The following is a 13,728-nucleotide window of genomic DNA, read 5'->3' on the forward strand; positions in this document are numbered from 1 at the left end:
ACCACAAAGCTATGTATAGGCTTTAGTATGATCTTATCAGAATCTTTCTATACTCCAAATACAGTTGATTTCGAAGGTTTCAATTCCCTCAGCCTAAGTTGGCCATAGATGGTTTTTGGCTATTTCTTTATGTTCTTTTTGCCATATGTTCATTCACATTATACCTTCAACATTTATTTGCCATATGTCATAATCGGTAAAACATTTGGTATTTAGTCTTAGGGTGACTTCCACTAGCAAAATATTTACGCACACTGTCATCTGCTGCCTTCATTTCTTGTAACATGCTTTTAACACAAGTCAGATGTTGCTGAGGTAGTACAGTTTATAAAAAGTGTTAAACACATATGAATAAAGGTTGTTTTAGTTAGAACAAATCTCAGTTGCTAAGGAGAACCAAAATCAAGTTGCTAAGGACAACATCAGGCTTATATTATGTTATTTTGTGCAAATAGTAAGTGATATTATTTTATGAAGCTATCAAGAAAATCTTGATTAAACTCTTTGAATTTCCGATTTTTATAAACATAAGCATATACGGACTAGATAAAAGTAATTGAACAAGACAGACCAAAGTAGACCCTAATATTTTCATATAAAATTATACCCTCTGATATATAAACAGATGATGAATTTGGGTTTTAATACAATTGAGATGGATTAAATATTAGTTTATTATTGATATTTTCTCAACCAAATGTTACGAAACATTGCTTATTAACACAAAACACAGAATTTGGGTTGCCATAACGTTTATCGTTCTTGAGTTGTGCCTCTTAATATTGTCACATGCAAGAAGGAGCTTCATCTGTGTGGACATATCTCTAATTATTTATATTTTTCTATCAACATTTTGGACATGAAGGACAGGCAATTGGTAATGTATTTTGTCAGGTATTGTTAAACTTTATGTATTTTGTTTCAGTTTTATGATAATATATTTAATGTGCTGTAGTCTTACAAGTTTATATTGCTTATATATTTAGTTTATTAGGTGGACATCTGTGTTCATATCTTATCTTATTGTTATACATACCTTTTTATATATTTTTAATAAATCAATATTTCAGTATTTGTGTTGTCTTCGTTTTGCAGGTATTGCTATACGATTCTTGTATATTTATATCACTTGAGCTGCTGTAAGGGGTCAATGGGTCAATGTGAGGTATATTTCCAACATGTTTTGTCTGTCATTTGTGTGTTTATTTCAAAAGATCTGCATAATGTTTGTTAAATTTGGCTGCATGACTCTCCGGTTATTCTTGTTGAGTATTGTGTTGCTGCCTGACATAACATTTAACACTTTGAATTTTTCGAAAAACTAAGGATTATCTTATCCCAGGAACAGATTACCTTAGCCTATTTGGCACAACGTTTTGGAATTTTGGGTCCTCAATGCTCTTCAAATTTGTACTTGTTTTGTTTTATAACTATTTTGATCTGAGCGTCACTGATAAGTCTTATGTATACGAAAAAAAAGTAAAAACACAAAAATACTGAACTCCGAGGAAAATTCGAAACGCGCGTCTGTCGTTATAAATTATAATCCTGGTACCTTTGATAACTATTAACCACAGTTGACATACACATATTGATGTTTCCTCTTAAAATACAGAGGCTTTTTGGGCCAGTCAAAGATAATATATGGTTCCTTAAAGAGAACAATGTGACACATCAAGAATACCAGAACATTTAACAAGAGATACAACCCAGTATCATACCACCTCAACATCTTCTATCATTTGGTCTTATTATAAATAAGAATATGATTCTTGGGAATGATAGAATCCAATACTTAAGTCCAGTTCAATGTACAAAAATAGCTGAAGGCGGCATTGAAACAATTCAAAACATAATTTTTGGTAGACTGATAAAATACACAATTTTTTTGGAAGATGACATATTAATTCAGTTCTTGGCATGTTTTCAAGACTATTGAATTGATAACCTGATTATTTCTGTTGTGCCTTTTCTGAGAGGTTAGAGTGACATACAATTTCATATATACATGCAAAATTGGTTTTCGGACTAATTAAATGGGTAACCTCAACTACATCAAATTGAAATTTGGAAATATTGTTAGAAACAACTCACCACAGATCAAGTTCAGATTTGACCAATTCACATTTGTCTTTTTGATAAAGGGGAAATAAATACCAAGATACCAGATTTTATGCAGCAGACATGCGTTTTTTCATCAGTGACGCTTGAATTAAAATACATGTAGTTTAAAAGGCCAAAATAATTACGAGGTTGAAGAGCAGCGAGGAACTAACATTCAGAAATTTTTTGTCCACAGCTATGTCAATTTATTCCTAGGATAAACATCCTTAGTGTAGATAGCCTTATTTTTTTACTTCTGCTAATAGAAAAGAACCTTCATTATCATCATTATCATCATCATCATCATCATCATCATTTGGTCTTCAAGAAATATGTTTGGCAAATCTTTGACTTAAGAAAGTATGATTGTCCAACACCATGAAACTCTCAGACATACTGTCAGTTTCTTGAAAGTATTTGTAAAGATTTGAGGTCAAAGATCAAGGTCACAGATCACTTGTATTTAAAAAGAAGATAAGTATTTTGCAGAATAATGCTATTGATAAACATTAATGTTGTTGGTTCATGTCTGTCATATTTGAATTTGGTAAACTTTTTAGTTATGAATTAAGCAGACAATATAGAACAGGTTTCCTGGTTGTTGAAGACGTATGGTGGCCTACTATTTGCTCATATTCACTTCATTTGAATTTTTATGGATAGTTGCCTCGTTGGTAATCATAACCACATCTCCTTATTCTTATATCAGAGGTTTGCAATTAAGTATTATTATTAAAAGGCATTTTTAAAGCGCATTATATAACACTGACTACAAGCTACTCTAAGCGTTTTACATGTTAAAAAGATATACACAAATCCATACGTACACGAAACTACAAAGTAAAAAATATGTTTATAATCCTGGTATCTTTGTTAACTATTTAAAAGCAAACAACATCAAATCAATTATAAAAAGCTAGGACTCTAAAAGAAATTTACCACATTGGTTGAAAAGGGATAAAAAGAATTATAAATGAATTAGTAACAATATAACAAGTACATCATATACTAAGTACCAGAAAAGAATCAAGGGTTAACATCTTGTCATTAACCTTGAAAAATAAAGGAATTCAACGATTAAAGGTCAGGTCAAATTGTGGGTCCAAATGGATTTGAATTTACAACTGAAAACATTTTTTGCAACACACTTGTGTAAATGTATTAAATTTTATTTTGCTGGTAGACTAAGTGTCTTATATTTTATTTTGCTGGTAAGTGTCTTAAAACAAATATGACTTCTGGTGTTCATGGTTGTTACATTTATATATTTCGATCAAGTTTTAAAGAGATGACACAGTCTCGACAGCTTGGATTTCTTTGGTATAATTTCACCAGAGTACATCACATCTGAACGGAGTACATACTTTCTTCCAGACAAGATCTTGGATCCCTCATGTAGAACATCATGTTCAAATATCAACATTGAACCTAGAAATATAAACAAGTAATAAATGTGAGAAGTAACACAATTTTTGAGAAACTACATTGTAAATGTTTACTTCAGGTGTTTAAACTTTAGCGTTTTCTTTTGTCTTTTCAAATTCATCAATCATGTAGCCAACAATTTCTTAACAAACCAAATGAAATATCATTAATTTATCTAACATGTAGAAAAAAAAATTGATGAAGTAGCACATGCTTTCAGTGAAAGTAAAACATGTTAAATAGTAAAGGGGACAACCATTAGATATTCTAATGGGGGACGCAGAGGTTTGAACATTTTTTCTGCACACCATTTATTTTTCAGTCATGGTGATAAAGGATAATTTTTGGAGACATCCTTTATGAATATTTGTTTTAATCTTTCATGCAAAACTATTTTCAAAAATGTGTGGGTCGGGATAAATATCCCAACTTTTCCTTCCATTAAAGAAACATTCAAGTTACACAATTATATACATGTTTATTACTATACTTCTCAAGAAAAAAAATAATATTGAAACTTCATAAGTCGTACAAAGTGTTTGATTCTATCTGTTCTAAAAACTAAAATTATGGATAAAGAAAGATAACTCTATAAACAACAATTATGGACAAAGGAAGATAACTCTATAAACAACAATTATGGACAAAGGAAGATAACTGTTTAAGCAACAATTATGGAAAAAGGAAGATAACCCTTAAAACATCAATTATAGACACAGGAAGATAACTCCAACTCAGAGTATTTTCTTCTTAATTTCCTGATGCAATCCTGTTTTTCATTTTAAAACATTGATTATTCTCTACTGTATTTGAAAGACAAATCCTGGTATCAAAACCATAGTAAAGGGAGATTATTCCCGTAAATTATTACCTGTTTGTGGGATAATTTCTGTTTTATCTTCCTCTAACATGCACAGAAATGTAGTGTTGCCACCTTCAAAATTCTACAAGTGTAATAAGTTACAAAAAATACAATGATTCACAGATTAAAACTATTATAATCCAAACAAATTTTGTATGCTTTCTATAGAAAGTCAACATTGTTCCCAAGTATAACGTATCGTCTTTTATAAATCACAAAGAGACAACAACCTGACCATAGATCAGAAAGCAGCCACAGGCCACCAATGGGTCTTCAACACCGCGAGAGAATATGCAATAGGAGGTTGGTCAAAGCTGTCCCCTAAAAAATCATGTACTGGGGACTGTTATATACGACTAATGGTCATTTTGATATCTCACAAAAAAGGAAACTCAAAGATGGAGCCCTAAAAATTATTTTACTGCAAAGAATTATCTAGTAATTCAGTGTACATATTTAATTTAATGTGTTCTATATTTTCCGTTGTGAATAATTCATTTGATTTTCTCAAGCTTCATTTGCTCTCTTGTTTCATACCCATCAACTCCATTCTATTTTATTTGCAATGTTTTTACACAATTTCGTTTTCTCCAAAAAGAAAAGAACTTTAAGCAACCAACAATCAATCCATAATGATAAGTATATTACATTTTTGTAAATAACATTGTACATGAATCCCCAAACAAATGAAATAACACAGAAAAAAATATAATGTTATTAATGTAACAGTAAAATCACAATCAATATATCATGTTACTAAAAACAAATATATTTGTTTGTATATATTTGTTACATATCGGTTTTTCTAAAGATATACTGAGAACTCTCACAAGTATGATTTCCCAGTAAGAATAGATTACTTATAAAATTGGAACTGCCTACAAAAAACATTAGGATGCCAAAAGTAATGATCGAACAAATTCTGAATGTTAAAAAAAGGATAAATGACAAAAAATGTATTTTATAGTATAATCAGTACCATCTGCAGCTTAATATATTACATAATTTGCTTTATAGATCACATGCAACAATAATTTCAACCAATGTTCAAGCTAAATATGTACATATATTTACATTATAATACTTGTTTTCATTGTAATTCGATTTTAATCAAATATATGCACTTAATTAAGAACTGAATTGATTTGATATGGAAACCAATAGATTAAGATATATATTATGACTTACTTGATTAAGATACACCTGTACGGACATGTAACTTCGGTCTCCATCCTCATTCATGTAAGATCCATCTAAATGGGGGTGGAAATTGTCACCCGGATTATACCGCAACACTCTTATTCTGTAAATATATATGTACACTCGATATTTCTCAACACTTTTATTCTGTAAATATATATGTACACCCAATATACCTCAACACTCTTATTCTGTAAATATATATGCAGATATGTACACGTTTGTTTGTTAGTACAACCCCACTTAGAACGTTTTTTCCTAATTCAAATTATTTGCTATGCATGCAACATTCTCACTAATATTATTTTACCATTGTTAAACATTTATTAAACTACGTCTATCATTTAATCACTTTTCATACAATCCACAATAATGGTTGCAATTTTGGATAAAAGTGCATGTCTACGTGATGATGTTGAATTACGAATTTATAACGTTGTATTTGATTCTAGGTAGGGGTATGGGCTGTAAGTTAACCCGGCTAAAAGAAATGCTATTAAATTAATGCATTATGTCCTTGTTTTGTTCACAAGTTATGATTTCAACCAAAATAACCTTACCATGGGTCAATAACCTCAAATGTCTGGTTATACTACTTCAAACATACCTCTCATTCAAACCGACAACTTTTCTGTTGTTCCATATATCAGGAATAAGATTACCAACTCGTCTCCACATCGTGTCTGCGACTTCTTTTGATTCCAGAGTACACCGTGAACAATTTCCATACTCATCTATTTCATTGCTTCTACTTGAAAAAAAGGTGTAAAAAAATCACTGATTTAAGGTGGTATGGGTGTTTTTCTCTATCTTGGATTGTAAAAATCAGAGAACCTAAGGTCTAGATTTTCAATTCAGTTAGCAAACTGTGATGCGGAAATGCAGATAACTAATGTGCATTTTCATTTAAAAGAACAAATTTATAAGATTATGACTTATAAATTTAATATTTTTACAATTGTAGATTATTTTGCTTGATTTTAAATATTCTTAATTTGGCATTTTGAGGGAAGGTAACTCTGAAATAGTACCTTTTCCGGGGGAATCTACATGGAATTTTACAATTTTGTATTTTGCCGAAAAAACGAGCTTTGCCCCTATCCTTTCTTTTGATATTCTCAAAGCATTGTCTAAAAGCTATCTTCTCGTGTATTTCATTTTACAACTCTATAATTATATTGATTTTGTCACAACTTGCAATTGAAGCTTTAGAAAATGCGCGGTGACCTATAATTTTTATCATATTTTTAAACATATATCAATATATACTACGTTTTGGCAAAGCCAAAATTAGACAAACATGACAAACGCTATCTGATATATTCTTTCTATTTTCAACACCAACTTTTATTTACGGGTATAAAAATGATGTGTAGCCATATTCTTTAATTTTTATTTCACCTGCGTTTATTTTTGTTTCGAAACAGTTTGTGTGATACTTAATTATTTCCATGTTTATAAGTCGCTAATCTAAAGTGCAGATCTAAAATCAATCATAAACTTTATTTCATTCCATTAAGCTATTATAATGTTAATATGTGCGAATTTCGTATATTTCACTCCGAACTGTAAATTACACCTCACATGAAATAGACTATACACTTTAGAAATCTGTGTAAAGTCGCACAATAATTATGTTGTAAACTTCCTTTCTTGACAGACCTTTTAGAAAAATCAAGATTAATGAACATTTTGATATTGATCCCTAAACTTAATGTCCGTATCCCCTATCTTTTGTATGTATGACACTTTCATTGGTCATCTCAATAAAAACGGATTATGAAAACTACACGAAAGAACATGATCGGCTAGACATTGTTTACAACAGGTCAAAATCCTCAAAACCATTGAAGATTGATATAAAGAAGAAACAATAAGTTTCACCTATGACAAGGGTAGGAATACCGTCCTGTAGCAAGTATTTGACAACAAAGACTATTTTATATGTTAATTAACTGTAATCATAGCCGTATTTGGGTAGTTTGAACTTTTTATGTATGGACAAATTATATTATTTTGATTTTAGAAAATAAATAAGAGATAAGTAAAAAGCAAAAATGAAACGGTAGAAATTTCACCCAATGAAGGTACATTTTGGTATTGTTTCAACTAGAGCAAGTCAATTTGACTATATATATGTGGTCACAATGGCAAAAAGGTACATTAATGTATATCTTATATATCAAACGTCAAGAATCTCGTTATATCATTAATGTGTTTTCCTTTTTGTTATTTGGAGTGTGGTGGCGTTTGGTACACATCGTTTCCCTTTAGTTCATTTGCAACTTGTATATGACTAGGGACGATATAGAAATTGACATATTGTAGCGTATATATAGACACCCGTCTGTTACCGAAGACTATATGTGTCCAAATATTCGCATTTTGTATATAGATATAGGAAGTGGTATATTTAATTTTTTTTAAATTTTTTGTCGTTCTGTTGCAATTTTATTGACTTCTATCCATATTTAATTTTACTCATAAAGTTTGAAATATTCTATATCTATATAAATAATGACTTAAATAGCATTTTCTTCTTTTGAAATTTCTGAAAATGTCGCAATCAATAAAGCTGACACCATACATATAACAGTATCATTGCGAAATTGTACATTTTAATAAGTTTACAAAAAGGAGTAACTATATGTATGATAGTTATTTTCAAACTTTAAAAATGGGAAATTAACAAAACATTTCTATAATATGAATGTACATTCCCAAATGCTAAAGCCATGCATATAGTTGGTTGAATAATTTGTCCCTAACAATGATAAATACTGTTTCTTGATTGATAAGCATATGATTCCTACCGTCTTCCTTTACAGTTTAAAAATGTTGGTTCAAACCCTTTGTCTTCCGCCTTTTTTATAAGATCGTCACATTCCTAATAAATAAAGAACATAATAACATCCTGAATATGCATATAACATTTGCTCCTGAATGTTAATGTAGCCGACAAAGGAGCAACATTTTCGCTATCAGATCAGCAGCCGAAAAAGCCATTGACAAAAGAGGTACATGATTGCAATTGAGTGTGTAATGTAGCTTATAAATTAGGTACATGCTTGCTATTCATAGGTGGATCCTGCCCCCCTTTCGTGGGATAAAATGGTTTATTATATAGGGAATCACTGACGCGTGACTGAAGCCCCCCCTAGATCAGTCAGCATGCCCCCTAGCTTACACAAAGTTCTGGATCCGCCACTGCTACTGTATACTTGATGTTTACGGTGTTGATGGAAACATAATATCACCAATTGCTTATAGCATTTTATCTGGTTGTTAACGTAGATGACAAAGGAGAACAGGGTTTCTCCTGGTGTTTATACTCTGTGTAGTATTTGTATCCATCTGATGAGTTAAGCCTTTTACAACTGATTTGTAAAGTTCCTTCTTATGGTGTACTGTTACACCACTGTCTCAGGTTAGGGGAGGTTTGGAATCCTGCTTACGTGACTTTTATGTTTAACCCCGCCGCATTATGTATGTATGTGCCTGTCCCAAGTCAGGAGCATGTTTTTCAATGGTTTTCGTTGTACATAAATTAGGCCGTTAGTTATGTCATTTGAATTGGTTTACATTTTCATTTCGGGCCTGTTATAGCTGACTATATGCGGTATAGGCTTTGTTCATTGTTGAAGGTTGTACAATGACCTATAGTGGTAAAAAAGCGTATGATACTTTTTTACTAAATTGGATGATTCAGGAATTAGTACACATTTTTATGTACATTGAAAGCTATATATTCACATGTAGAATGTTGTATTAAACTTAATGGCAATATAACAGATTGGTTTAGCGTTATTTCAGGTTTAAAACAAGGATGTGTAAATATCGCCTGTTATGTTCAATATTTTTATTAATAGTTTAATTGATGTAATAAAAGCACTAGACATTGGTGTACACATTGATGGTTAAAAAGTTGGTATACTTTTATATGCTGATGACATTGTATTTATTGCTGAAAATGAAAATAATTTACAAACTCTATTAGATGTATTAAGTAATTGGTGTGTCACCAATTGTATGAATGTAAACTTAGATAAAACCAAAGTTGTCCATTTTAGGAACCCTTCGGTTCAACAAACTTCTAAATCTTTTTTGTTAAATAATAATACAGTACAAATAGTATCTTGTTACCAATATCTTGGTCAGGCTACTGTTGACAGAATATCTCGAATATAATGAAATGGCTAAAGCTGTAGCAAGGTCTGCAAGTCGAGCTCTAAGTTTATTAATTGTTAAATGCAAAGCACATGGTGGTTTCCAGCACAGTACCTTTACAACATTATTTGATACTCTGGTCTGGTCAGTCATAAGCTATGGTGCATCCAATTGGAGTACTCGTTCTTTTTCTTGTATCAACGCTGTCCAGAACAGAGCTATCAGGTTTTTATGGATGTGGGCAAGTATACACCAAATGATGAAATTAACGGGGACATGGGCTGGAGACCACTTAGTATAAAGCAATGGACATGTGTCTCAGTCAGGCACTGGGCAAGATTTAGTGTCATGACCAAAGACAGAATAAATTATATAGTGTTCAAATGGTCACATAAAAATGCTGTAAACAATAAAAAAAAAAACTGGTGTAATAAAACTTAAAGATTGTAATTTTGATTTGTATACTAGTATTGATTGTGTGTTGCATAAGAATATTGTTCTAGAAATTGAAAATGTTTTATTTAATAAATATATTGTAGAAGGGCAAACAAAATTTTTGTCACAGAGTAATGGTAACAAGCTTCGTACTTAAATCACAATATTGTACAGAGGTATCTTTAAAACAAAATATGTCTATTAAATTTAGAAGTGCTTATGCAAAATTTAGAGGTGGTGTTGCGCCACTTTAATAGAAACAGGACGTTATGAGAATAAACCAATAAATGAAAGATGTTGTTTTATGTGTAGAAATGAAATTGAAGATGAAAAACCTGTATTTAGTACTTTATCTTATCAGTTAAGATGTTATAGTCCCTACCATCCTTTAACAATGAAGCGGTGTTCCTTTCCATTGTCTTTGCAAATCTATTGATTTTGTTTAATCCGTACATTCCTAGACAAATATAATAATTAAGCTAGTTTGCCGTCACATTGTCGTGGTAATTACTTCCTACCTTTTTAGATAAAACTCTATGTAAAAGATACGCAAGTTTTCCTTCCCATTGTCTGGGTAAATCAATTTGTTCCCTTGTTATTTCTGTGCTGTTCATTATACAACTGTGGCACTGAAAATAAAACAAAGTTGACTTATATCTGACAAAAGAGGAACGAAAGATACCAGAGACACATTAAAACTCACAAATCGAAAAAATAAACTGACAACGCCATGGCTATAAAAGAAAACGACAAACAGACAAACAATAGTACATAAGATACAACATAGAAAACTAAAGACTATAAGCAACACGAATCCATCAAAAATTGGGGGTGATCTCAGGTAATCCGGAATGGTAACCAGATCTTACTCCACATATGGCACCCATCGTGTTGCTCATATTATAAAAAAAAACCCGATAAATAGTCTTATTAGGTAGGTCACATTCGTGGAAATGGGGGACAAGTAGGACAACGCTAAATCGCAAAGTAGAAATGTCATTGTCTAGTTCATTCTGCCAGTGTTCATCTGACAGTATGAACACACAAGACTGGTTTCATACAGTTCATATAAAAATAAGGAGATATGAAAGTATTGCCAATGAGACAACTATCCACCAAATGAAGTGGGTGTAATCAATTATAGGCAACCATACGACCTTCAACGATTGGAAAAACCAATTCCATGGCCCCGACATTAATCATATGAAACAGTTCAATTGAGAAAACTACCGGCTTAATTTATAACAAAACAATTTACGAAAGACAAATATGACAGACATGAACAATCGACAACGACTGAACTATACACTACTCACATTAACGTCCTCTGCTATAGACAGTCGTTTCATACGAAATTATACATCTCCCAAAATTTCTATAGCTACGAACGGCATCTTATTCTTAATCATTAAAATGTATTTCATGTATGAGCAAGCAAGTCGAGACAATTTTAAATCAAAGCACCGAAGTCTTTCTCATTGTTATGTCCTTTAGTTGTCTTGTCCATTTAAATCTTTCTGCACAGATCCTTTCATCGTGTCTCTTGATACGACAACTTACTAACTTAACGACTGTCTCAATATACAAATTCTTCACAATTTTAAAATTGCATGAAATAATGTCTTGATGATGAAAAAGTCCTTTAATGGTGGAATAATGATAAACAAAATTTGAAACTTGCAAAGCAGATTTGACGTATTTAAGGAAAGGATTTTATAAAAGAAATATGTATTTTTATCATCCTCTTGAAATAAAGATTATTTATTTATTTAATAAAAACGGCAGGCGTAATCAGATTAATAAGAGAAAGGATTAATGGCCGAGTACAATATAACTCAGAAGTTTTCTTTATTTTTCTTCCGATAATAGTCCATAGTCTTACTTTTAACATGCTACCAGTAATGCCACAGATGCATGTTTCATTACCTAACTGAAGACCGTTTCGAAAAAATTTCAAAACTTTATATAAGAAGATGTGGTATGATTGCCAATGATACAACTCTCAACCATCAATTATCAATTATTCTAAATTTTTTGATTCACATATAAAGATAAATAGGATAATTATAACATACCTTATGAGGAAATGTATACAAAATATCCACAAATTTATACACTGTTTATTCCGAGGAGTTTAATAGCTTCGGAATAGATTTACGCATTAAAACGGTCATGAATTCGTTTAGTCAGACTAATCCATTTTTATGAATGACAAGATACGAACAACAGAAAAAACTTGTAAATATTATTGTTGTGTGTAATACAACATGTTGGTTTTCTATTGAACTATAAGTATTGGATTGTCATAATCTTCAATGATTTTCTTTTATTTCGCTCTTTTTGATTTATATACTTTTATAATCTACAGTCAGATGCATTTTGGATGACTTACAAAACGCCCATGAATATTTTGATAGAACGAATAAACCTCGAATAAACCAATAAGTTGTTATCTTTATCAAAAGACTGTTAATCACGTAGAAACCGTTCATTTGTCCAAAAGTACGACAAGTTCAATACAGGTACAGGCGGTTGTGCCCAATAATGTTCGACTATACCTTAAAAAACAACTACAGGTGTTGTGTCCAAATGATAGTCTGCTACCTTTAATAAAGAAACAAGCGTTGCGTCCAAATATATTCTACGTTCAATACAGAAACAGGCGTTGTGTCCAAAGATGTTCTACGTTCAATACAGAAACAGGCGTTGTGTCCAAAGATATTCTACGTTCAATGCAGAAACAGGCGTTGTGTCTGAGTAACGCTCAGGATAAAATTTGAATATCACGGCCCAGGCCATGTGTAAATTTCCAACAATCTATGGCTTCCATGAATTATTTCTTAAATGACACATTTTGAAAATATCAACATAGTTTGTTGAAATGGTTCATCTGAGAAAAACAGAGTTTAAATAAGAATCCCGTATTAGAAACACTACAAAAAAAACCAGATTGCTATTCAACATGTTAATTGGATATGAAAAACTAGTGTTCAGTCTAGGTGAACGAGTGCAAATATGCTTCCGCAAATTTGCAGATTTAACATTGTTGTGCTGATATTAAAAGTAGGTTTTAAAAAAAATAATAATATACAATATATGCAAACTATGGCATGGTATTGGTTGCAAAAAATCTATATTTTTCATTTAAATGCAATATTTTATATTTAATTGGTATATTTCTTCATTTAAATGCAATATTTTTTCATTTGAATGGTATATTTTTTCATGTAGATGCAATATATTTTTATTCAAATGGTATAATTTTTCATTTAAATGGTATATTTTTTCATTTAAATGCAATATTTTTTATTCAGATGGTATAATTTTTCATTCAAATGGTATAATTTTTCATTCAAATGGTATAATTTTCATTCAAATGCAATATTTTTTATTCAATTTGTATAAAATGTCATTTGAATGCAATATTTTTATTCAATTAGTATTTATGCAATAATTGCATCATGGGAAATTCTTTGACGTCTTAAGGTCAAATTTGCAACAACGTTTTTGATTGGTCGGTATTATATTTTTTTTGG

The 13,728-nt window shown here is 31.0% G+C and overlaps 1 protein-coding gene across 2 annotated transcripts; it reads right to left on the reverse strand.

Annotated features, from left to right (window-relative positions):
- Window positions 1-2,880: 2,880 nt before the first annotated feature.
- LOC139482770 (uncharacterized) lies at window positions 2,881-12,568 on the reverse strand. 2 transcript variants are annotated; one of them, XM_071266835.1, is made up of 7 exons: window positions 12,268-12,568; window positions 10,711-10,821; window positions 8,404-8,477; window positions 6,198-6,338; window positions 5,579-5,693; window positions 4,400-4,472; window positions 2,881-3,531 (listed from the first exon to the last, which is right to left on the reverse strand). In XM_071266835.1, the coding sequence occupies exons 2-7, from the start codon at window positions 10,804-10,806 to the stop codon at window positions 3,377-3,379; spliced, it is 654 nt and encodes a 217-aa protein (XP_071122936.1). In that variant the 5' UTR covers window positions 10,807-10,821; window positions 12,268-12,568; the 3' UTR covers window positions 2,881-3,376. The 2 variants fall into 2 exon arrangements, with proteins under 2 accessions (XP_071122936.1, XP_071122935.1); XM_071266834.1 differs by having other exon boundaries at window positions 3,284-3,531; window positions 6,198-6,341; window positions 12,268-12,389.
- Window positions 12,569-13,728: the final 1,160 nt, after the last annotated feature.

Source organism: Mytilus edulis, chromosome 7, assembly GCF_963676685.1.
Source record: "Mytilus edulis chromosome 7, xbMytEdul2.2, whole genome shotgun sequence".
Classification (NCBI taxonomy): Eukaryota; Metazoa; Mollusca; class Bivalvia; order Mytilida; family Mytilidae; genus Mytilus; species Mytilus edulis.